Source organism: Lepidochelys kempii, chromosome 14, assembly GCF_965140285.1.
Source record: "Lepidochelys kempii isolate rLepKem1 chromosome 14, rLepKem1.hap1, whole genome shotgun sequence".
NCBI classification, from domain to species: domain Eukaryota; kingdom Metazoa; phylum Chordata; order Testudines; family Cheloniidae; genus Lepidochelys; species Lepidochelys kempii.
Window position 1 is genome coordinate 1,178,180 of NC_136393.1, and position 25,361 is coordinate 1,203,540.

At 45.2% G+C, this 25,361-nt stretch overlaps 2 protein-coding genes across 2 annotated transcripts in view; one reads left to right on the forward strand and one right to left on the reverse strand.

The window, feature by feature from the left end:
• The window catches only part of PGS1 (phosphatidylglycerophosphate synthase 1), a 94,711-nt gene extending 84,804 nt beyond the window's left edge, over window positions 1-9,907 (forward strand). Inside the window, exon 10 of the mRNA XM_073310975.1 lies at window positions 9,889-9,907. The gene's annotated coding sequence lies outside the window, so the exon portion shown is untranslated. The remainder of the gene's footprint in view (window positions 1-9,888) is intronic.
• DNAH17 (dynein axonemal heavy chain 17) overlaps window positions 1-25,361 on the reverse strand; it is a 103,649-nt gene that overhangs the window by 54,797 nt on the left and 23,491 nt on the right. The window contains exons 19-35 of the mRNA XM_073310983.1: window positions 25,056-25,238; window positions 22,480-22,734; window positions 20,941-21,110; window positions 20,213-20,435; window positions 17,219-17,335; window positions 16,119-16,205; window positions 15,419-15,571; window positions 13,519-13,767; window positions 10,506-10,628; window positions 9,869-10,216; window positions 9,684-9,775; window positions 8,994-9,120; window positions 8,205-8,357; window positions 7,069-7,194; window positions 1,037-1,144; window positions 759-890; window positions 172-332 (exon numbers count right to left, since the gene is read on the reverse strand). Of these exons, the coding sequence (XP_073167084.1) occupies window positions 172-332; window positions 759-890; window positions 1,037-1,144; window positions 7,069-7,194; window positions 8,205-8,357; window positions 8,994-9,120; window positions 9,684-9,775; window positions 9,869-10,216; window positions 10,506-10,628; window positions 13,519-13,767; window positions 15,419-15,571; window positions 16,119-16,205; window positions 17,219-17,335; window positions 20,213-20,435; window positions 20,941-21,110; window positions 22,480-22,734; window positions 25,056-25,238 (2,807 nt within the window). The remainder of the gene's footprint in view (window positions 1-171; window positions 333-758; window positions 891-1,036; window positions 1,145-7,068; window positions 7,195-8,204; window positions 8,358-8,993; window positions 9,121-9,683; window positions 9,776-9,868; window positions 10,217-10,505; window positions 10,629-13,518; window positions 13,768-15,418; window positions 15,572-16,118; window positions 16,206-17,218; window positions 17,336-20,212; window positions 20,436-20,940; window positions 21,111-22,479; window positions 22,735-25,055; window positions 25,239-25,361) is intronic.

Genomic DNA, 25,361 nt, shown 5'->3' on the forward strand with positions numbered 1-25,361 from the left:
GGGAAGTGCATCACGTCTAAATGGCCATCTGGGCAGCAACGGTCCCCTACCCGCCACTGCCCAGCCCACCAAACTGCAGTTTCCCACAACTGCTGTCTAGTTTTAAGGCAAATCTCAACTGCACAGATGTTAAATACAGATGTGAAATATGAGGAGCTGAGCCTTGCATACCGGTCCGTAAGTGGAGTAATGACCAGTCGAGGGGTGTTACCCAGATATTCATAGGAATACTGAAGTTGAGCATCACATATATTAGCATAGCAATGCCTTTTTTCTTCATCCCACCGATGTCTGAGCTGGGACTGCCAGGTGAACGCTTGGGAATTCTCCACCTGCAGAGCCCATGGAAAGCGTGTTTACTTTTTCTGTGAATGCTTGCAGTGAAAATGTACCCTAATGATTCATTCCCCCAGCCATCCTCATATAGATTAGAGTTATTTATTTATTATGATGCTCAGAATGTGAACAAGGCACCAAACAGTATAAACCCCTCACCCTGGTCCCTGTCCTTAACACATTGAGATTTAAAGCCCATGTATACATTACCCAGTCTCCTGTGAATCCCTGTTTGGTTGTTACCTCACTGGATCATATGGACTCTTAAATTTGCAAGCAAGACTGTTCTGTTCATGCTTTATTGCTCCACTCCATTTGGAATGTTTTTAAAATATTTGAAAATAATAAAAGTTATTACAGGAAAACGTTTGTTCAAAAGCACCAATGAACAAAGCAATGAAAACTCAGGCTGTAACTTATACCTTAGCAAGGATCATTTTTGCCACGACATCTCTGGCATGTACATCGATAGTACAGATTGTCATGATCTTCATTCTGTCTCCTGAGGTTAAGCTGCCAATGAGTAGTGTAATTAGCGTGTTTAACTGATTAATCTAAGAAAGAAAGAAAAAAGAATGGATGGACACAGGAAAGTGACGTAATATTTTGCCTAGTTTTTCTGCCAGGTAAAAGCGATTCTGAGGAGACTGCACAGAGTTTGCTGCAACACAGGTGCACTCGTAAATATCTGGCTACACACCTGCTTTTTGTTGTAATCTTTAATTGCATTTTCATAACCTTCCTCCAGTCTTGAGAAGGCAATGCCGACCTCTGTAGTCCACCAGATCTGAGTGCAGGTTAACGCAATCTGCCATAAACCACATAAAAACAGGGGGAGACAAGTTGGTGGCAGAATATTTCATGTTCAATGACAATGCTGTTACCTGTGCCCTTCAGCCCCAGCTCTTGCCTGTGGCCTTTGGTGTATTCCCATGCTCTGGCCATCAGCATGACCAGCGCTCAGACAAGCACTTCAGGAAAGCATCCCCGTGCCACACCTCTGCCCAAGAAGCCTAGCAGTGCGTCTTCTCCAGACCCCCACTGCCTCTCTCCGAGGCCAAGATTCATTTACCTTTTCCAGGACAGCTCTGCCTGCTCCCCCCCTGCAGACAGAAGAGGACCCAACTGTCTTAAATAAAACAAAGTTTACTAGAAAAATCAAATTCAAAGATAAAATGGTCCAAAGCTAGACCTAAGCCCAGCCCAGGCACACTCCAACTCTTTAAGAAATCAGAAAATCCTCAGCTTTCTTAGCTTCCCTTAGCTCATGCACACCAGGAAAAGTCTGCACAAACGTCTTTCCATTGCTCACAATGGTGCCACTCTATCTCCCTTCCTAGTAGGACACACAGCCCCAGACAGACAAACTACTGACACTGCCCAAATGGTTTTAAGCGCCTTTAAACCTGTTCAGAACTGTTCTCCCCAGCTCCTGGGGTATTGTCTGCATGTCCTTGCTTCTGTGTTAAACACTAGGGCTGAAATACTGGCCCCAACAAGGCCAGTGGGAATTTCAACAGAGCCAAGATTTCACCCTAGATCATTTGCTAGTCTCAGTCTAAGACAGGATTTCAAAAGGGACCACAACACTTTAATTGTTCAACATTACTCAACAATTCCAGTTTCCCTGTAACTTGAATTGATCTCAAGCATGGTCCCTGGACAGAAACCAGCCCACCTCCCCTGTCACAACCGTTACACTCAATATCCAGCTAAGAAAAGCGATACTCCAAAAGCCACCTGGCCAGTGGCTTAGCATGAGCAACTCTAATAAGGGTATGTCTACACTACGAAATTAGGTCGAATTTATAGAAGTCGATTTTTAGAAAGCGATTTTATACAGTCGATTGTGTGTCCCCACTAAGCGCATTAAGTTGGCAAAGTGCGTCCACAGTACCGACACTAGTGTTGACTTTTAGAGCATTGCACTGTGGGTAGCTATCCCACAGTTCCTGCAGTCTCCGCTGCCCATTGGAATTCTGGGTTAAGCTACCAAAGCCTGATGGGGCAAAAACATTGTCTCGGGTGGTTTTGGGTACATGTCGTCAGTCGCCCCTCCCTCCGTGAAAGCAAAGGCAGACAATCGTTTTGTACCTTTTTTTCCATGCGGGCGCCATACTGCTTTCAGCAGACGGTGCAGGAGGACTGCTAACCGTCGTCATCGAACCATCGCTTCCGCTGCCACCCTGCTCTCCTGATGCTACGAATCCACCTCGCAGGTCCTCTATATGACCATCGGGATCCACCACTTCCATTGCCACCCTGCTCTCCTGATGCTACGAATCCACCTCGCAGGTCCTCTATATGACCATCGGGATCCACCGCTTCCACTGCCACCCTGCTCTCCTGCTCTTGTCTCGATAGCGAATTTCCCCATGTTGTCTCTCATGGGCTCCTGCTTCAACTCTGCTCTCCTGCTCTCATGAATCCACCTCACAGGTTGTCAGCCACCCCTTCCGCTGCCACTCTGCTCTCCTGGTGGTCTCGCAGGGCCGCTTCCACTGCAACCTCTGCTTGGCTGCTCTTGTCTCGCCATAACACGGCAAGCGTGCAGTCCGCTCAGCTGTTGTGTCCTGGCAGCAGACGGTGCAGTAGGTCTGCAAACCATCGTCAGTGAACAACCACTTCTGCTGCCACTCTGCTCTCCTGCAGACGCCATACCACGGCAATCATGGAGCCCGCTCAGATCACCACGGCAGTTATGAGCATTGTAAACACCTCGCGCATTACCATGCAATATATGCAGAACCAGAATCTGCAAAAGCAGGCGAGGAGGTGATGGCAGCGCAGTGACGAGAGTGATGAGGACATGGACACAGACTTCTCTCAAAGCACGGCCCCCGGCAATTTGGACATCTTGGTGGCAATGGGGCAGGCTCATGCCGTGGAACGCTGATTCTGGGCCCGTGAAACAAGCCACGACTGGTGGGATCCCATAGTATTGCGGGTCTGGGATGATTCCAAAGTGGCTGCGAAACTTTCGCATGCGTAAAGGCACTTTAATAGAACTTCGTGACTTGCTTTCCCCTGCCCTGAAGCGCAAGAATACCAAGATGAGAGCAGCCCTCACAGTTCACAAGCAAGTGGCAATAGCCCTCCGGAAGCTTGCAATGCCAGACAGCTACCGGTCAGTCGGGAATCAATTTGGAATGGGCAAATCTACTGTGGGGGCTGCTGCGATCCAAGTAGCCAACGCAATCACTGAGCAGCTGCTATCAAGGGTAGTGACTCTGAGAAATGTGCAGGTTATAGTGGAAGGCTTTGCTGCATGGGGTTCCCTAAATGTGGTGGGGCTATAGATGGAATGCATATCCCTATCTTGGGACCGGACCACCATGGCAGGCAGTACATAAACTGAAAGGGGTACTTTTCAATGGTGCTGCAAGCACTGGTGGATCACAAGGGACGTTTCACCAACATCGACATGGGATGGCCAGGAAAGGTACAGAACGCTCGCATCTTTAGGAACTCCAGTCTGTATGAACAGCTGCAGCAAGGGACTTACTTTCCAGACCAGAAAATAACCGTTGGGGATGTTGAAATGCCTATATGACAGGTTTCAGAGTAACAGCCGTGTTAGTCTGTATTCGCAAAAAGAAAAGGAGTACTTGTGGCACCTTAGAGACTAACCAATTTATTTGAGCATAAGCTTTCGTGAGCATCCGATGAAGTGAGCTGTAGCTCACAAAAGCTTATGCTCAAATAAATTGGTTAGTCTCTAAGGTGCCACAAGTACTCCTTTTCTTTTTGCGAAATGCCTATAGTTATCCTTGGGGACCCAGCCTACCCCTTAATACCATGGCTCATGAAGCCGTACATGGGCAGCTTGGACAGTAGTCAGGAGCTGTTCAACACTTGGCTGAGCAAGTGCAGAATGATGGTAGAATGTGCATTTGGACGTTTAAAAGCACGCTGGCGCAGTTTACTGACTCGGTTAGACTGCAGCAAAACCAATATTCCCATTGTTATTACCGCTTGCTATGTGCTCCACAATATCTGTGAGAGTAAGGGGGAGACGTTTATGGTGGGGTGGGAAGTTGAGGCAAATCGCCTGGCCCCTGATTACGCACAGCCAGACACCAGGGCGGTTAGAAGAGCACAGGAGGGCGCGGTGCGCATCAGAGAAGCTTTGAAAACCAGTTTCATGGCTGACCAGGCTACGGTGCGACAGTTCTGTTTGTTTCTCCTTGATGAAAACCCACCCCCTTGGTTCACTCTACTTCCCTGTAAGTCAACCGCCCTCCGCTCCCCCCTTCGATCACCACTTGCAGAGGCAATAAAGTCATTGTTGCTTCACATTCATGCATTCTTTATTAATTTGTCACACAAATAGGGGGATAACTGCCAAGGTAGCCCAGGAGGGGTGGGGGAGGAGGGAAGCACCGGGTGGAGTGGTGGAGGAGGGGAGGACAAGGCCACACTGCACTTCAAAACTTATTGAATGCCAGCCTTCTGTTACTTCGGCAGTCCTCTGGGGTGGAGTGGTTGGGTGCCCAGAGGGCCCCCCCCGTGTTCTTGGGTGTCAGGGTGAGGCGGCTATGGAACTTGGGGAGGAGGGCAGTTGATTACACAGGGGCTGCAGTGGCGGTCTGTGCCTTTCCTGCACCGAAACCATACGCCGGAGCATATCATTTTGATCCTCCAGTAGCCCCAGCATTGGATCTTGCCTCCTTTCATCATGCTCCTGCCACCTCTCCTCTTGCTCCCGCCACCTCTCCTCTTGCTCCTGCCTCCTGTCCTTGCGTTCATTTTGTGCTTTCCTGGACTCTGCCACTGTCTGCCTCCACGCATTCCGCTGGGCTCTGTCGATTTGGGTGGAAGGCATGAGCTCAGAGAACAGTTCATCGTGAGTGCGTTTTTTTCGCCTTCTTATCTGCACTAGCCTCTGGGACGGAGATGCTAGTCACAGCGTTGAAACATTTGCAGCTGTGGGAGGAGAAAAAGGGAGATTAAAATTGAAAAAGACCCATTGGCCATTTAAAAGGAGGGGCTGATGTTTTAGGGTTAACGTGCAGCACAAACCCAACTAACCCCCCCAAACACCCAATTCTCTGGGATGATCGCTTCACGCCCCTCCCCTCCCCCCCCCCCCACTACATGGCTAACAGCAGGGATGATTTCTTTTCAGCCACAGGCAAACAGCCCAGCAGGAACAGCCATCTCTGAATATCCCCTGAATAAAATTCCCCTATTTCAACCAGGTGACCATGAATGATATCATACTCCTGAGGATAACACAGAGAGATAAAGAACAGATGTTGCTTGAATGCCAGCAAACACCGGGACCACACGCTGCCATGCTTTCTTATGCAATGATTCCAGACTACGTGCTACTGGTGTGCCGTGGTAAAGTGTCCTATGCAATAAGGCTGCCCTCCCCAGAAACCTTTTGCGAAGGCTTTGGGAGTATCTCCAGGACAGCTTCATTGAGATTTCTGCCTCATCCCCAGACACATTAACAGACTTTTCCAGTGGCTGTATTGGCAGTGAATGCATCCCAAGTCTTAAGGGCAAAGTAATCATTAAACATGCTTGCTTTTAAACCGTGTATTATATTTACAAAGATACACTCACCAGAGCTGTCTTCTCCACCGTCATGGTCCGGGAGCCCGCGTTGGGAGGGTACTATTTCCAGGGTGATAAACAGTTCCTGGCTGTCGGGGAGAACGGTTTCTTTGCTTGCCTGGTGTGCGCTATCTTCCTCATCCCCAAAATCCTCACCCCTGTTGCATGAGACTCCCCCCTTGCAGGAGTCCATGTACAGGGGCAGTGGTAGGGGCACCCCCTAGAATTGCATGCATAGAAGCGGCATGTCTGGGGCTCTGACCCTGAGTGGGCGTTTGCCTCTTGGGTTTTTTGGTAGGCTTGCCTAAGCTCCTTAACTTTCATGCGGCACTGCTGCAGGTCCCTGTGATAGCCTCTGTCCTTCATGCCCTTGGAGATTTTTTCAAATATTTTGGCATTTCGTCTTTTGGAATGGAGTTCTGATAGCACGGATTCTTCTCCCCATACAGCGATCAGATCCAGTACCTCCCATTTGGTCCATGCTGGAGCTATTTTGCAATTCTGGGACTCCATGGTCACCTCTGCTGATGAGATCTGCACGGTCACCTGTGCTGATCAGCTTGCCACACTGGCCATACAGGAAATGAAATTCAAAAGTTCACGGGGCTTTTCCTGTCTACCTGGGCAGTGCATCCGAGTTCAGAGTGCTGTCCAGAGCAGTCACAATGGAGCACTGTGGGATAGCTCCCAGAGGCAAATACCGTCGAATTGCGTCCACACTAACCCAAATTTGACCCAGCAATGTCGATTTCAGTGCTAATCCCCTCCTCGGGAAGAAGTAAGAAATCGACTTTTAAAGCCCATTAAGTCAACAAAAATGGCTTCATTGTGTGGATGGGTGCAGGGTTAAATCGATCTAACTCTGCTAAATTTGACCTAAACTCGTAGTGTAGACCAGGGCTAAGGCTGGTAACTATGATAACAACCTTGCAGAACCTGTGTGTATATGAATGAATGTGAAATTGAATGGAATTTAACTTAGCTATAACTGACTGCTTACTATGATTTTTTCTGTATTCACAATAAATGCAGCATATTCCCTTTAATAAGATCCTGCTGGTTTTTATTTTCTTGGTATAACATCTTGACTATGTTATTTTATTTGTGTTGCACATGTTGAATACATCAAATAAACCCAATGTTCTAATCACATAACTAGTTCCATACCTGTGCTGGGTAATCAAATAACCATTGCTCTCGTGGCTTTTCTTCATAAGTTACGACAGCCTCAGGAATTTCATTGCGTAATGTGGAGCACATTCTCTCGAGCACTCGATTTAACCAAACCTCAACCTAGGTACAAAGCCCCATTTTAATAAGTGTCCTTGCTAGTATATTTCAGCATTAGTTGCCTATTTTGTTTGTCTGTTTTTAAATTGACAGCAGCTGACGCAGGTCTGTGAATCTTACTGGGGGCTATGATATTAGATTGCAGTTGGTCTCTTAACGGGACGTACCGTTCAAAGACCCTGGCATCTATCATAGTCACACGACTTTCTGTATAGGAAATCAGGGCTGCTTTTAAACCCTGGGGGGTCAAATTATGGTTGGCACCTAGAATAATGGACCCCCAAACAAATGCCAGGATATATGGACAAAGTTCCATCCAAGACCTGTCCCTGCACAAATAGGAATAGGCTGTCTGGGGCACTGTGCTCACAGGCCACTGCTGGGTAAGGGACAAATATGTGGCCCACACCCCCGGCCCACATACAGCATTCCTCTGAAGCTCTTCCCTGCAGAGAGGCCTCTCTGTCTGTGATGCTTTGGAGGAAACAAAACAGTGGCAGACAATTTAGGCTCTCTACCCTGTCTCTTGCTTCAGGTTTCTGGGGTGCATGTAGATGTCAATTAGCTCCTCCTCTGATGCTGCCTTTCCCCAGGTGTTTTTAGAATTCTCTCCCTAGGCTGCCATCTCAAAGACAATAGAACTCATTTTTAATGGACATGTATGTGAAAACTTGACCTGCCTGCACAAATGGGGTGTGTGTGTGTGTGTGTGTGAAAACCAAGAAGCTGGATAGTCTTTTCAGGGGGCTTTTCCCTTGACTTTGAGATATTCCTCATTAAAGAGGCTATGTGGATTGCCTCAAATGGGATGTTTTCAAGTGTAACTGATGGAGCATGGTCTCACTAGGATGAACAAAAGACAGAGGAAATAGACTCCCAGTTGATTGACTGGTTAAGGTGCCAGCTTATAGCAGCAAGGAGAATTCAGACTTAGACACAAAAACCACTTTATTCTTGTGTTAGTGCAATTCAACCTGCATGTTTAAAATGTAATTTTAAATAACTCCACTAACCTGCCCGGAACAGTCACATTCCTTATCAAAATCCACATACTCATCCTCCTTACTGTACATTCCCAAGCCAATCTTCAAAGGCTTGTTGTCTGGATCCATTTTGAACTTCAGCTTAGCCATGCTATCAAACAGTTTAGACAAGTGGCGGCATACCTTAGAGTAAAGCAGCACAAGCATAGATCAAGAATTGCTGTCAGTGCACAGAAATATTTTACAGTTTTGATTAACTCTTCATACTTCTCTTTATAATCTTGCATCTCTGATACATAGTTATAACCAGGCTTGGCAGAATTTGATTTTTTAACTAAATTGTGATGGATAATATTGATATTTATTTTAAAGCATTTTTTTCTATTTTTGTCAATTTAAATTTTCACAGCTGCAGGAAACTATTGAGGGCTTCAGACAATAATTATTTAAAGACAGTAGACACAGATTCAAAAAGTTAAAGCTTTACAACCATTAAAACACAAGCTGTCGATATCATGTGTCAAAATATACACAGTCAATATCCTTAAATCAATCTCTAATAAGTTCTCAAGCAGAATTTTTCTTACTTTGCCTCTCTGTAAATTTCAGTTTTATTGATGGAAATATTTGTAGTTGGTTGTGTGTGTGCACTGAAATTGACGTTTACCAACATTTATCAATAAAAAAAATCTAATCCTTCCAAGCCTAGTTGTAAATTTGGTTCAGTGTTTTTAATCCTTTTGGATTAAAGACATTATAATTCTGTTCTAAAGATTTCATGTAAGAAGCAAAGGACTACCCATTAAATTTAAATCCTACCTCAACAGGGTCATTTCCATTTGATAAAATATCCAGCAGGTCTGCAGATGAAACAAAGTAGAACCTGGGGAAAGCCAGCCTTTTTGTCTCTAGATATTCAGCCAAAGCCTTTTCACAAAGTGCCAAGCTAACACAAAGAAAGGGGAAAGGCGCAGTATTTTTATTCTTTGCAACGTAAAGCTTGTGATGTACTCATGCTACGTTGTCTGCAGTGGAAATGAAAGTCTTCATTTAGCCTTAGAACAGGCAGGGGCAATTTCCCCATCTGACTTCACCAATATGCCTCAAACCTTCTCTACAGAGCCTAGGGCTCAGAGGGCAGCAATAGGCTCAGCACTTTGAAAATATAGCTAGTATAATTCAGCCTTAATGCCCATTTCATCATTAGCCTCTTTACTGAGATCCCAACAATTTGGCCATTTGTGATGGTTGCTTTTTGAATTGGACACATGTCCAATACAGGAACTGGACTGAGTCTAGTCTCTGATTTCACAGACTATTGAATGGCCATTAGATTAAAACTTAGAGTCACTACTGATCTGGGCTAAATTTGGTCTAGTGATCTGGGGAGTGAGGCTATTAGTCCCCATTACCAATCCAGAAAAGTATTCACTCCCAGCAGCTAGAATTTATCTGGGATGTTTTTAAAATTGGCCAAATGTTTTCCCCAAAATATGGCATCATCCTAACCTTTTCTGTAAGGCCTCTAACGTCTCATAAAGGCCTGGTTTATTTGTTGCTTCAATTACATTAGGGGTTTTTACTGCTTCAGCCATTAATTCCTGCAAGAAAAGATTATCTGTGAGACATTAAATTTAAATTCGTCCTTCAGGATAAAATTTTTGTGGGGGCGGGGGTGACACAGACTTGCTCACTTTAAAATTTCTATCGATAGAATCAAAACGTTTAGAATCTTCTGGCAACTGATTCCGGATGTCTTCAGAACCAATGAAGATGCTCTCCAGATGACTCCAAGTTCTCTGAACTTCAAACCAAATGCTAATAACAGAGTCAGCAGTAGATAATTTCTGTTGCCAGCCTGACACCTCCTGAAGAAAGTGAGCTAGATACTTGGAAGTCATCAGGTTCTGAAGTTGCACTTGGTTATCCTCCAAGGTCTCTACGAGTAATTCATCAGATCTGAGCAGCATGGTACCAGTTCTAGCATGGGGTTCATGTTCAAACTGCATGGTTGACCACGTACTATCCAGGGCTTTCAATACCTTTGAATAAAAAGATATCCAAAAATACTCTGAACACTAAAGCTTTCAAAATGTAAAAAATCATACAGAAAATAGACAACATTTCAGGAAAGAAAAGTCCTAGAACTTAAAATGAGTCTCTCAGCATAGAAGCACTTCATGGAAGGGTGAGAATCTATCCATTAACCACCTGCCTTTTCATAAGAGTGACAAACCGAAAAAGTTATAGCTTCTTACTGTGCTACATCAGAGTGAAAGGCTATTGTTAGGAATGATGTAGTAGAAATTGAACTGAAGGCACAGACGGTACCTTCTCCATTCCTGACTCTTTCACGGCCTTGTCTACAATACTGCGAACTTCATCCTCAAACTTGTGTAGATTCAGCTGCAGCAGGTCGGCGAGGGTTGTCTCGTCTGACATTATAAAGTTCACCTGGTGTAGAATGGACAGAGCCAACAATACTCTTCATGGGTGACACATCTCATATTTTCTCCCACACTAGCTGCCTTAGATGATACTTAAGGACTGTCTTTTTTCTCTAAGATTTCAAACAAATACTTGTGGACAGTCACCTGGTAAATATTATTTCTGCAGTTCATTAGCTTGTTAAGATTAACCTCTCTCTCTCTCTCACACCCCACCCACCCACCATTTGGATAATTTGAAGTCTATGATTTTTATATGCAAGAAAGCAGATCATACACATGATTACTCAAAAGACAATTTACCAACAATGTGCAGCTTGAGAAGTTTCCCTTCAATGTCTACTCAGAGGGAAACAGTGGAGTTTTTCAGCTTGCAGCCCATTCTTGCTTAAAGAATTCACTCTAAAAAGGCTTACCTACTGCTGGGGAACACTTAGATTATGCCTACACTGCAGCTGGATCCAGCCTCGCAGCCTGGCTAGACAGACTCATGCTAGCAGGTGTGATGCTGCACTCCATATGTTTTATGGAAACATTCTAATGAGTGTGACTATAATGTAACTGGTGTATGCTTTATGCAAAAGATCTCTTGTAAGGTATCATTATAAAGCTTATAATCTACTGAGTGTCTTCATCCTATTTGTATGAATGTATCATTCTTGTATCTAAAACTAGAAATATGAAGTATTACTCTGAGGTCCTATTGTAACTATGCAAAGTGTGGGCCATTAATGGTGGCTTAGTATCTTGATGGCTCCCATTGACTAGGACACTTGGTTGTGAATGGGTTTATTTACTTGCAAGCCTTCCTGTGTAAGTCTTACAGTGACATGTGACCATGTCACCTGATACTGGAATCCATCTTAAACCTGGTGCTTTTCCATTTAGAAGGAGGGGTGGGGACCCAGAGAGACAAAGGATTCCCACTTCATGCCAAAACTATAAAAGAGGATGGAACAGGACAAAGAGGCAGCCAGTCATGAGAAATTCAGTTACCGAGTTACCACCTGACCTGGAACTAACAAAGACTGTACTAGGGAAAGGATTGGGCCCAGACTAGGAAGGAGTCTAGTCTGTGAAAGAAGCTTATTGGAACATCTCTGAGGGTGAGATTTACCTGTATTCAGTTTCTTAATGTATTAGGCTTAGACCTGTGTGTTTTGTTTTATTTTACTTGGTAACTTGCTTTGTTCTGCCTGTTATTACTTGAAACCACGTAAATCTTACTTTTTATTCTTAATAAAATCACTTTTGTTTATTATTAAACCCAGAGTAAGTGATGAATACCTGGGGGAGCAAACAGCTGTGTATCTCTCTCCATCAGTGTTACAGAGGGTAGACAATTTATGAGTTTACCCTGTATAAGCTTTATACAGAGTAAAATGGATTTATTTGGGGTTTGGATCCCACTGGGAGCTGGGTGCTAGAGATAGGTGACCTGCTGAGTGGTTTTCAGTTAAAGTCTGCAGCTTTTGGGGTGTGGTTCAGACCTGGGTCTGCATTGCTAGCGTGTCTGGCTCAACAAGACAGGCTTCAGGCTCAGAGGTAATTTCAGCACATCAGGTGACAGTCCCAATGGGTCTCTGTGACCGAACATGTCACAGCAGGCTCAAGCTACTGCCCTAAAAATAGCCGTGTGGACTTTGTGGCTTGGGCTGCAGCTCAAGCGCTCAAGCCCACCCAGCTAGAGGACACAGTACTCCAACAGAGGCCTCAAATTGCTAAGGGGAGTACAAAGCAATAGCACAAGCATGTAGGGACAACATCTGAAAGGGTAAGGCACAAAATGAGTTACACCTAGCAAGGGCCATAAAAGGCAAGAAGAAAAGGCTCTATAAATATGTTAGGAGCTTGCAAAAGTTGAAGGAAAGTGTAGGTCCACTACTTTGTTAGTTAGGAAGGAGAGCTAATAATGAATGACATCAGAAGACTGAGGTGCTTAATGCTTATTTTGCTTCAGTTTTCGCGAACAATGTTAATGGTGATGAGATATGTATCTCAATTAAATATTAATAAGGGAGAAGGAATGCAAGCCAAAATAGGGAAAGAACAGCTTAAAGAATATTTAGATAAGTTAGATGTATTCAAATTGGCAGGGCCTGATTAAATTCACCTTAGGGTACATCAGGAACTAAATTTTGGAACTGTTAGTGATTATTCTTGAGAACTGCTGGAGGACGGGTGAGGTCCCAGAGGACTGGAGAAGGGCAAACAAAGCACCTATTTTTACAAAGGGGATCAAAGAGGACCTGGGGAACTATAGTCCAGTCAGTCTAACTTCAATACCTAGAAAGATACTGGAACACATTATTAAACAATCAGTTTATAAGCATGTAGAGGATAATAGGGCTATAAGTAATAGCCAACATGGATTTGTCAAGAACAAATCACGCCAAACAAACCTAATTTCTTTCTTTGACAGGGTTACTGGCCTTAATGGATAGGGAGAAGATGTAGATGGGATATATCTTGATTTTTAGTAAGCCTTTTGACAGAGTCAAAATTCTCTACAGTGATTCACAGTTCAGTAGATATAATCATCATGCTTAGTTTCATTTTTGTTTATTCTGTATTTTGATGAATGTCCAGGTTTGATATGTTTGGATACTTGCAAGTAGTGGCCATCCAGCAATAGTAAAGCATGTGACTGATCATTTCAGTTTGATAGGAATGATATTAAAAGTCTGAAGTCATTTAGATGCTTTTGAAAATGTTACCTAGGAGCCTAAGTTGCATTTTCAAAAGAGAAGGAGGCACTTTCATGACTAAAGTTACTTTCGAAAGTGGGACTTAGGCACCTATGTCATTTAGGTTCTTTTGAAACTGTTACCCCTTCCCGGGATTGGGGAATGCTGGCATTTACTTATCAATACATTTTTGAAACCTGCTCAGATTACCTTGGTTGCTTGCATGAGCTCATGCCAATGACGATCTCTAATAGCAGGATTCTGAAGGTCATTCACAGCTCGCAGGGAGGTTATCATGTTTTTCACTGTGTTATCCAATCCTATGAATGCATCCCAGGGTCTCATTTCTTTATCCAAACTTCTCACATCTTTAGCAAACTTTTTAGAATCAATATCCATCTGCTCCACATTAATCTCTTTCCATTTGGTGGTCTTCCAGTCGCTGATGCTTGCACTAACCTGAATTGGGAGAGCAGTTCCACATGCCATACTATTAACAAACATGCAGATCAATATTTTCTATCACTTATTCATCCTAAGTGTATTATTGTTCCACTTTCACAATTCTTACTCCTGTTTCCAAAAGACTTTAATGTTGCTTTTATTCTAACAGTACTGCAGAGCACACATTCATGTTCCCCTATGTTTCTCCTTGTTGCAGGGACTGAGCTGGAACAGTCTGTGGTGACATGGCCTATTGCCTCTCCAGTAGACTGCTGAGAACCTGGTTAACAGGGCTTCTTCATTTTCATCTTCCAACAACACAGTTCTCTGGGGAACTACGGGAGCTTCCTGCTTTGCTTTGTAGTTTGGTTTTGTGTATGTAACCCATGCCTGCTCAGTGTGGAACTCTGTCTCCCTGACACCCCAAGATGGCTAGGCCAGCTAAAGATTGATGAGCCTGCTGCAGAGCTGGCTGAGTGACATCTGTCTTTCAGATCATGTATTAAGCTCAAGAGGTCCCAGGTTTAATCCCTGCTGCCAACAGGGTTACATAAATTTTGAATTTGCTGTTTGTACTATCCTGAAAGGTTGGTGCCACTCCGGACGACAGCAGTATTCCCAGAATAAAACTTCTGCTGGCTGAGAGCATTTTGTGCTCAAACAAGATCCTCCAGCAAACTTTCACTTTTTGGTCATTCTGCCCAGCCACGAAACTGCCAATCATAGAATCATAGAATATCAGGGTTGGAAGGGACCTCAGGAGGTCATCTAGTCCAACCCCATGCTCAAAGCAGGACCAATCCCCAATTAAATCATCCCAGCCAGGGCTTTGTCAAGCCTGACCTTAAAAACTTCTAAGGAAGAAGATTCCACCACCACCTAGGTAATGCATTCCAGTGTTTCACCACACTCCTAGTGAAAAAGTTTTTCCTAATATCCAACCTAAACCTCCCCCACTGCAACTTGAGACCATTACTCCTTGTCCTGTCCTCTTCCACCACTGAGAATAGTCTAGAACCATCCTCTCTGGAACCACCTCTCAGGTAGTTGAAAGCAGCTATCAAATCCCCCCTCATTCTTCTCTTCTGCAGACTAAACAATCCCAGTTCCCTCAGCCAATGTCTTGCCTCACACAGGGCCTTGGAAAGGGGATGTTGCCACCTATAGCCATTGTGCTTTTTAACCACACTAGCGGACACAGCATTTGCTTTTCATACACAGTAGTTTAAAAAATAGCAACTTCAGTATTCTGAGTGCCAGCCCCAGCCTGTTAACACATCTCTTGCTTTCGGTTTGCAGGTCACAAGTCCATGTGTTCAGTTTAAAAAGCCAGCAGAGAGTTTTTCCCTTATTCTGAGCTTCCTGCAAATACATTCTCTTGTCCTAAACAGTGAGCAATCTCCCCTGAGCAGCTGAGATCATCAGGCAAGTGCCATTATCATTAATATTTATTGTTTCTCTGAGGGTACTGCATCGCATCCCTGATTGGGGTCAGAGCCCCAGCATGCTAGGCACTGCAAACACAAATATAAAGACAGTCTCTGCCCTGCAGTGGGGAAGGATAAGGGGAACAGTGAAACAATCCTGGCAAGTAGCAATGTCTCAGCACTCCATTCTTCAGATACCCTTCTTCCCCTTGTGCTACATTCCAAAGGCAAATACTTACCAAGACAATCATATCCCAGAGCTCTTTGAGTAAACGTACTTCTTTATGGCATGTTTTGAGTTGTTTATAATCTGGGACTGACACCTCAAACAACCCAGCTGACTTGGACAGGGCTTCCATGTCCCTTTCCATGGCAGTGATACTCTTTTGTTGCTAGAACCATGAAAAGAAAAGGTCTGAGCCGGCAGCTAGGTGCTGGTGTGGCCTCGCCGCGCATTAAGAGAAATGGAACATCTCCACTTTTCTAGAATAACTCGCTGGCCACAACATACACAAAGGGCCAAGTGCTCTCTCTGTGCATGGCCCAAGCCCGTAGGGTGGGGAGTCTAAACGAGAGGAATCCTCATCCTCCAGGCAGCTGAGCAGCAGCTGCACGGACGTAGTCCAGACTCACAGAAATGCAGGGCTGGAAGGGACCTGGAGAAGTCATCAAGTCCAGCTTCTGTTGTAGTAGCCACTGTTCAGGAAACATCTCCCTTTTGCAGGCCTGCACTGCGGGTGGATCTGCACAGCCAAGCCCCTCCCCCTTCCCCAGGCCTCGGCCACAAACCCTAGTCAGAGCAGAGGAGCAGCGCCGACTCCTGGAACCCCGCCGGCCATCTGTGCAAGAGAACCATGTCAGTTCTGCAGCAGCCACAGCCCATGCAAGGCAGGTGGAGAGAAGATCTGCCCCTAACGCCCTCCCGTCTCTGCCAATTACCGTGTTTAAGGACCGATATGGATCTGGGTCAGTAAAAGAAAAGGGAGCATCTTCTCGGAATTTCTCCCTAAACTCGTGCTGTTTAATCTGCAAGGAAGCAGAGACAGAGACTGTCACGCGCAGGCAGGAGGCAGGCACATTCAGCACTGTGGGAGGCCAAGGTGTGAAGGAGGGCTATCTGGCCAAGGCAAGGCCTACTTCAGACTCAGCCGGTTCTGCTTGTTTTGAGCTGGGTTGCAGCTGTTGTCCTGGACAGTGAAGTGCATCCACTGTTTACTAGCAGACTCACAATGCTGGAACGAGCAGGCAGCTGGTGTGACCAAGAGCACTGGTTTCCCACATACGCTGGTTTCCACGTGTGTGCTTTTTCCTTTGGCTACAGGCATCCGAGCCATGCTGTCATCTCCAGGACAGATGAGTCCAACACGCTCTTCATGGGGCAATACTTTAAAACCTCTGGGAAACCAGTTAGTGCAGGACACGGCTGCTCGCTTGTTGGGCAGAGTTGCAGACAAAGAGCCAGTAACACTGCTGCTCTGGGCTCTGCCCTGGCACCCGTTAGCTCCCTGCTGGACTGGAAGGTATTAGCCTATAAAGCCCTGCATGGCTGGGGACCTTATTGCCTTCAAAGCCCCACTCCTTCCCTATGCACTACGCAGTTGTGATCAGGGTGGGGATGCTGCACTGCAGCCCTCTTGCGTTCAGCAGGGTCAGGGCTAGTAGCATGGGGCTTTCTACGCGGGGCCTTGACCAGGGAACACTTCCCCACTCATTCTGACAGAGCCTGGATTCACTCCTGGCACATGGTGAGGGGTGTTACTCTGTTGGTTGATTTGGGGTGACCAGGACTAGTCTGGTGGTTCAGATATGGGCAGTTCATTGCCTGATTGCTTATTGGTTGTTTCCATTACTGCCTGGTGTTGAGGTTGTAGCTTTTAAGCTTTGTTAAGTGCGTAGAGTCTCAGGGACAGGTACCTGAATGCAAAATGTATGCAAAACGTTAATGTAGGTTCACACACATCCTAGTCTAGACAAGAAGCTGAGACCAATCCAGCTCAGCACATTACAGAGAAACATCCAGCATCCCACAATAACAGTACCTCAAACTGCTGACACTTCCTGCGAAGGATTGCGACCTCAGTGGCCTGCAGAGGAGCCACATTCTGTTTCACCTGGAAAGATAACTTCTTGGTGTTGTTCCATTGCTCCGGCAGATCCTACAGCGAGCAAAAGTAGAATCAACACCAAAACCCGTTTCACCCAAGAGAGGTGACGGATGCTTATGCTTCGTCTGGCAAAGATGAACCCACATACATCCCAAAGTTCCTTATGAAGGAGAATATGTGGGCAGCGAACAGGCAGGGCAACATTTGCCGATAACTCAAAGTGATTTAGGTTAGTCGAGACTAACGAACACAAACCTGGGAGGAACTTCAAAGGGACTGGGCAAAGCTAGGTGAATGGGCAGCACAAGGGCAAAGTAAACTCCCTGTTGACAAATACGTGGAAAGGAATTATTCAAACTCCGCATACACCATGGCGGTGTGACACTGGCAGACCAGGTGCCAGCTCATGCCAAGGTTCCCAGGGCTCAATGGAACACTGACAAATACAGAGATGGAATTAGTCTGGCTCATGTGTGTTTTAGCATTGTTAAAATAGGGATTAGAATTATGAGTGTGTGTTTAGTTTTTATTGAATGCTTGTGAACTGCTGCATGCATTAATCTCAGTCTATGTCTACACTACTGCAGTAAGTTGACCTAAGTTATGCAACTCCAGCTACGTGAATAACGTAACCGCAGTGGACATAGCTTAGGTTGACTTACTGCGATGTCTACATCGTGCTGGGTCAATGGGAGATACTCTCTGTCAACTTACCTTACTCCTCTTGTTCCCAGTGGTGTACTGGGGTCAACCGGAGAGCCCTCTGCTGTCGATTCAGTGGGTCTTCACTAGACCCGCTAAATTGACTCCCTGTGCATCGATTGCCAAAGTGTTGCTCCTGTGGTAGTGTAGACATAGACATAGCCTCACTTATAACATTAGGTTTCAGAGTAGCAGCCGTAGTATCCCATATTGTAAGGGAATATTTGAGCATTGGTATTGTAAGACTCAATAACTATGTAAATCACCACACAGGAGAGTGACAGTAACTAGTGTGATGTGCTGATCTGGAACCAAAGGTGTTACGTCCTGCTCAACGGCAGCCAAACTATTATGGAATATTAATGAGGACAAAAGATTTTGTTCTCTGCTCCCCCACCTCCCATGAAGAGGAGTCATGCAAGTGGATTCCTCCTATCAGCAGAGAGCACATGGGAGGAGGGGAATAAAAATCCTTAACCAGAAGAAACTCTCTCTCTCTCTGCTGCTTGGACTCTGCAAGACAAAGTTTCTAGGCATATACAAGGGATCCCCAGTGCTTAGAGCCTGCTTATTATAGAAGTTTCTATTATTTTTGAAACTTAAGATTGTAATTCATTTCTGTATCTATGTTTACTCCTTTAACTTTATAAATAACTCTTTTTATTTCCTTTTCCTGTTGAATAAAATCTGTATATAGTTTATTACAGGATTGGCTATAAACATTGTCTGTGCTATGAGAGCTAAGGTGTAGTTGACCTGAGAAAGTGATTGGTGCTTTGGTTCTGGGAGTAACCAGACTACTGCAATGATTCTTGGTGTAAGGGACTATCTATCACAAAGGCAAGCTCACCTTGGTGGCGAGACAGATTGGAGTATCCCAGGGGCCTGTCAAACTCCTAGTGCCTGAGGATTTTACATTTGGTAATTGGTTGGTGAAATCTAAGTATCGAACTCACCACCAATTTGCGGATTTGTGCCCTGGTTCTCAACAATCTGCCCTGAGGTTGGTATTCACACTCCTGGGTCACTGCAGGCAGCTTGACAGTGGGTTCTAAATTAACTAAAACCATTCAAGAAACCAATTTGGGCTTAACTGCGGGCAGCTCAATGAGCATCTCTTCTCATTGTTCTCGGTGAGCAGCAATGTTGAAAACAAAAAACAACGTGTCAAAAGTCAAATAGAATGGAAGAGAAGACAGACTCCTTGAATGCCCTTGTCTAACCCAATGGGATCCCTCCCTGAATACTGTAATGCCCTTGTATAAACCAATGGGGACACCTCCCCCAGGTACTGAGAACACTCCAATGCTCTTTATAATCCAGTGGGACACCTCCTCTGGATACTGTTCTGTTCACCCTACCTCACAAATACACAGCAAATGTGGGCAGGGGAATGCCATTCAGAGATGGGTGATAAACGTGGTGAAAGGCCTGAAAAGACTGTCTTACAATAGATGGAAAGGCTGGGATTGCCTAGTTTGGAGAGGATGTGATGGAGGCTTACAAAAGAGTGATTTTTACTGTCTCTCAAGAACCAGGGGAGAGAGAAAATGAAAATGGAAGGCAGCAAATTTTAAAAACAGACACAAGAAATGTTTTTCTACACAAAGCACAATTAACCTGGGAACTCGTGGCCAGTAGCTCAGCAGGATTCAGAACAGAGTTAGGTATTTGTATGGAAAACAAGAACACCCCAGTTACATTAGAAGGGATCAAAACAATTGTATTTGTGAGGGCTAGAAACCCTGCTGATTCAGGGCAAAAGGCAGCCACTGACTGAGGGGGTTAGGAAGGAACTGCCCCATGGGGAGATGATTCCATAACTGTCCTCGGAAGGGTTCTTTGCCCCTTCCTCTGAAGCATGTGGTACCAGCCACTGTCAGAGAGGTCTAGACAGACTCTTGGAAGATCCAGCAAGGCCATTCCTGTAGTCCTTCTAGTAACAAGTAAAGAGTGACCATCTTAGAGAAAAGGTTTCCTGCTCGCTTTTATGACAGATACTTATTTTTGCAGCACAGTAACAGATGGCATTAGTAATGCAGGGATTGATTTTAGTCATTTTCTATAAAGAGTTAGAACCTCTGCACTGGAGCGTGCAATAAAAATGATTAAAGGTGAGTTTGGATCTCAGCCTACTACAACGAAGCAAATTTATCAGATTTCATTATTAAAAATACCTCACAGCTACACCCTACAAACCTGAGCTAACAGCATTAAATAACCTACATGCAGCTGCATATGAATTTCTTCCGGCATCTCTTCTCCGTAAGTCTTCAGCAGTTCGATTGTTTGCTTTAAGGGCTCAAACATGTGGTCTGTAGCTGCCTGTCTATCTTTGACTTTCATCAAGTGTCCCATCACTTCCACTAGCCCATTATAATCTCCTTCTTTCAAAGGTTTAGTCAAGCCTGCATTTGTTTCTTTCATGAAAGCGGCTAGCTCCTGGAGACTAAAAGAAAAGAAGCCAGTGGGAATCTTGACTGCCCAAATGGATCCACAGCCCTGGCTCATTGTGCTCTGGCCAGGTGAGCAGCATCCAAGCGGGGCTACACCCTTTCCAAGTCCAGGTGCCCCAGGAGTGGGGATACCCGGGACAATTCTCCAAGGAGAACAAAAACTGGAGTCTCAGATCCTTAGTGTGTGTAAACGGATGCCACTCCACTGGCCTTCAGGTCTGAATACGACCCGCTAGCACCTTGTTAAACATAACCTACTCTGGTCTACGCTTTGCGCAAAGCGCCATTTGATATCATGTTAGTTTGAATTTCTTGGCCACTATGTTTAAAACACACACCATTTTCCTGGTCCAGAACTGACCTTAGTCTTGGTCTCCATGTATGACAGTCATTAGCACAGCTACAAAATCCTTGCCTCCAACATTAATCTTAACCCCTAGTTCCCATCCTGGGTGTGTCAGGCAAGATTTGCTTTGGAGAACCACTCTCTTGTTTTACCTGGTAGTGATGTGGTCAATGAGATGCTGCTTAAACATGAGGCTCCAGCGCTTGATAATATTTAAAAGTGCTTGTTTGAATGGACGGCAGTCGCTCTGCAGCCAGCCATTGAACACCTTGGTGTTCTCAAACTTGGATACTTCCTCGTAGAGCTTCTCATAGGAGTCAATCTGAAATGCATGTAGAAACGACATGCTTGGAATAATCGCAGAACTGCCAGTGGGGCTATTGTCCGGGGGCTTCACAAAATCATTTTTTGTAATTCAAGATTTTCAACAGTAAAACCTTGAGAGCAACTATTTCCATACTATTCGAGACCCAGATTTCCCTGTGTCCGGGAGCACCTAGACACACAGTAATGCTGCATTAACAGCTCTCAGTGAGGCTGAAGCAAAATGCTGTCAGGGCAGCTGCTACCAAAGCCAGACCCTGCATACAGGTCAGCACAGGGATGCTGAGCTAGCGAGTCCCTCAGCGCTGGGCTTTGAAACGTGCTTGAGGGACAGGTTTAAATATTTTTAAAAAACCAACATTTTATCCCATCCTGGGCCAGATCTTGCAACTGGTGTAAATCAGCACTGCTCCATTAGAGTCAATGGGCCCGATCCCCAGCTGGTCTAAGTTGGTGTCACTCCACCGACGTCAGTGAAGATTGCCTATGTTACTACATGGATTTGCACCAGTTGCTCGCTCTCTCCCTCTCTCTTTCAGGGGCCTGATTCTCCAGTCTTGCACCTTGCCTCACCATTTACACCTATGCAAAGTGGATACAAATTCTCTATTCTGACTTGGTGACTTTGTTACACCCACTGTGGACAGGCATAAATGAGACTGGGGCGGGGGCAGGTTTGGGGGTAAATCAGGCCCTAGAGGTCTATCACCTTGGTATCTCAGTGCATTAGGGTTGGTGGATGCATGGGTGTTCTCCATACAGTGGCAAGATGGAAAAGAAACATGTGCCCTGGGCTCCTGTGATATGGGTATAGAGCAGAGGTCCCCAAACTATTCAGGGGGGTGCAGTGAGGTCCAGGCCAGCCCCCTATGGGGATGGGGAGGGAGTGCCACCCAAGCCCTGCTCTGCTCCCAGCTCTGCTCTGGACCTACCCCAGCCCACAACTGTGCCCCTAGCTCCTGGCCCCACGCCTGACCCCTCCCCTGACCATGGCTCCGCACCTGGTCCTACGCCCTTCTCCTGGTCCCAGACCCACCCACAGCTGCAGCCCCAGCCTCATTACTCCTGTCTGCATCCCCTTGCCCCGCAGAAGCTCCAGCCCCATTCCTGGCTCGAGGGGGGGCGTGGCCCTGAAAAGTTTGGGGACCACTGGTACAGAGAGATTCCCTCAAAGGCGGGGGTGGGGGGGTCCCTCTGCTCCCCTGCAGAAGGATGGAAAAAGCTTGGGTGCCATGGGAAGGATGGTCTGTAAGGGGGCTGGCTGGCCCTGCACCAGCATCACTGCTGTTCTCCTCATAGTACCAGACTTGTATCATCGACCTGCCATGCAGCTAGCCACAGCCCCTTTGCTCTGGGAGTTCTCTCACCTGTTGCTGGAACTGCTCTAAGGTGGGTGGGATGTGTGGTAAGTAGTCCTCTGCATGAGACTCCAGCTCCTCTGGGGTGAACACGTGACCAAACGTGAGGAAGCGCTGCATAAACTCGTGGTGATCATCCATCCACAAATAGGAATATTTCTCAAAGGAGTCTTCATATTCCTCAGCTTGTTTCATGGCACTGACAACTAGAGAAATCACCTCTTCTCTTATTTCAATTAGATCTGACATATCTTCCAGGTCACTCTGAAAGACAGCCACTTCTCTTTAGGGTCAGGAAGTAAACGAATGCAACACACAACACTAAATATCACATTAGGGTTACACAGGAATGCTCAAAGCAACACATGTAAAAGCTAAGGTTTCTCAGTAACATTATCTCACCTGCATTGCACATACATACTGTTAATATACAGTTACAGTGTACATATATCACCAAAAATGATACACACTTACAGTATGGAAAAATCTACTGTTACTATGAGAACCTTCACTTAAGCATTTCTTGACATATTAGTGTTTTAATCCATAAGCATTTTAGGTTTTTGCATTTAATTTCCATCATTTTGGTTTATTCAGAAAGAGAGAGAGACTGACTGTTTCTCTCTAACAAGGTCAGCATGGAGTCAACATCTACATGTTACTGTCCTCAGCATCTCTGATACTCCCTTTGTCCAACTGACAGTTCCGGATCCCAGTGTGACGGGCTGAGTCACAAAAACTCTCAAAACTGTCACTAGATGTGCTGGGATACCCCTGAGAACACCCCTCTACCAGACAAGGCTTCCCTCCACTCCCATCTTGCTGAGCTAGACACACCAGTCAGCTCCAGCACAGACCAAGAGGTTGGGCCATGCCCCACTGCAGTTCACAGAAACCAAGATTAATTTAGCCCAGGGGCTTCTCAGTTAACAGGGACTTTCCCAGCACCCAGTATTCAGTCTTTCTGGGAGCCTAAACCCCAAATAAATCCATTTTACTCTGTATAAAGCTTATACAAGGTAAACTCAAATTGTCCACCCTCTATAACACTGATAGAGAGATATGCACAGCTGTTTGCTACCCCAGGTATTAACCATTTACTCTGGGTTCACTAATAAACAAAAGTAATTTTATTAAATACAAAAAGTAGGATTTAAGTGGTTCCAAGTAATAACAGACAGAACAAAGTAAGTTACCAAGCAAAATAAAACAAAACATGCAAGTCTAAGCCTAATACATTAAGAAACTGAATACAGGGTAAATCTCACCCTCAGAGATGTTCCAATAAGCTTCTTTCACAGACTAGACTCCTTCCTAGTCTGGGCCCAATCCTTTCCCTGGTACAGTCCTTGTTCGTTCCAGCTCAGGGGGTAACTAGGGGTTTTTTCATGACTGCAGCCCCCTTTGTTCTGCTCCACCCCCTTTTATAGCTTTGGCACAAGTCGGGAATCTTTTGTCTCTCTGGGTCCCACCCCTCATTCTAAATGGAAAAGCACCAGGTTTAAGATGGATTCCAGCATCAGGTGACAGGGTCACATGTCACTGTAAGACCTCATTCTTCATTACCCACAGGCTGGTCCACAAGAAGGCTTGCAGGTAAATAAACCATCTACAACCAATTGGCCTAGTCAATGGGAGCCATCAAGATTCTAAACCACCATTAATGGCCCACACTTTGCATAATTACAATAGGACCTCAGAGTTAACTTCATATTTCTAGTTTTAGATACAAGAATGATACATACGTACAAATAGGATGACCACACTCAGTAGATTATACGCTTTGTAATGATACCTTACAAGAGACCTTTTGCATAAAGCATATTCCAGTTACATTATATTCGCATTCCAAGCATATTTTCATAAAGCATATGGAGTGCAACGTCACACCCAGGTTGCACCTGGAATTGCGCATGGCTTCACAGTCAGAAGTGCATCTTTTTCCATCTGCGTGGGGTGTGATACTTGTGACGGTCTCTCTGATATTCACATCATCATAGTTATGCAAGCCTTTGCTACTGTCACACTGTGCTCTATATAGGGCTGGCCTGGAAAACCACTCTGAAGCTAAGCTAAGCCAAGCCAAGCCATTAATGCTCAAATAAATTTGTTAGTCTCTAAGGTGCCACAAGTACTCCTTTTCTTTTTGCGAATACAGAATAACACGGCTGCTACTCTGAAACCTGAAGCTACAAACAGTGCAAAATGCAGAGGCCTATTTACTTAGCAGGACTGGCCATAAGGAGCATGCTACACCCTTGCTCCAAATACTGCATTAGCTCCCTAGTTACTTTGGGCTGCAATTGCAGATATGGATATTGATACTGAAAGCTCCCCATGTTTTGAGCTTTGAAACCCTAGAAACCAGCTTTCTCCCTATGCAACATTACAAAGATTCATTTTCTTGTAATCTAAAATCTTATGTGCATGTGCCCTGAGAGGCAGCGACATGTGTGTTGAAAAAAATCACCAAAAGAAGTCAGTCAGTCATTCAGCTCTCAGGAAATGCTGGTGTGAGGCAAGAAGCTCTGTGCGAGGCAGACAAACATTGCTAAGGAAAGAGTCCAGGTCACAGAAGGACTAACCTTGTAGCTGAGCTTCCCCTTAGCCAGCCTGGGTATAAGTTTAGCTGTGTTATAGATATCGTTCATTAGATTTTCCACCACTTCCAGAAAACCATTATCTTCTCCCACTTCCAGCGATGGACGGTATCTTAATTCATCATTATATAGTTCCATGTGCACTTCAAACAAAGGAGCTGCATTGGCCTGAGATACATCAGTGCAAAGCGCATTACTGTCTGCCTTCCAAACACCTGCCATCACCCCCATCTTGAATGTACTATTTAGCCCACTACATTAACTGCCTCATTGCTAACCCTCTGTCTGACT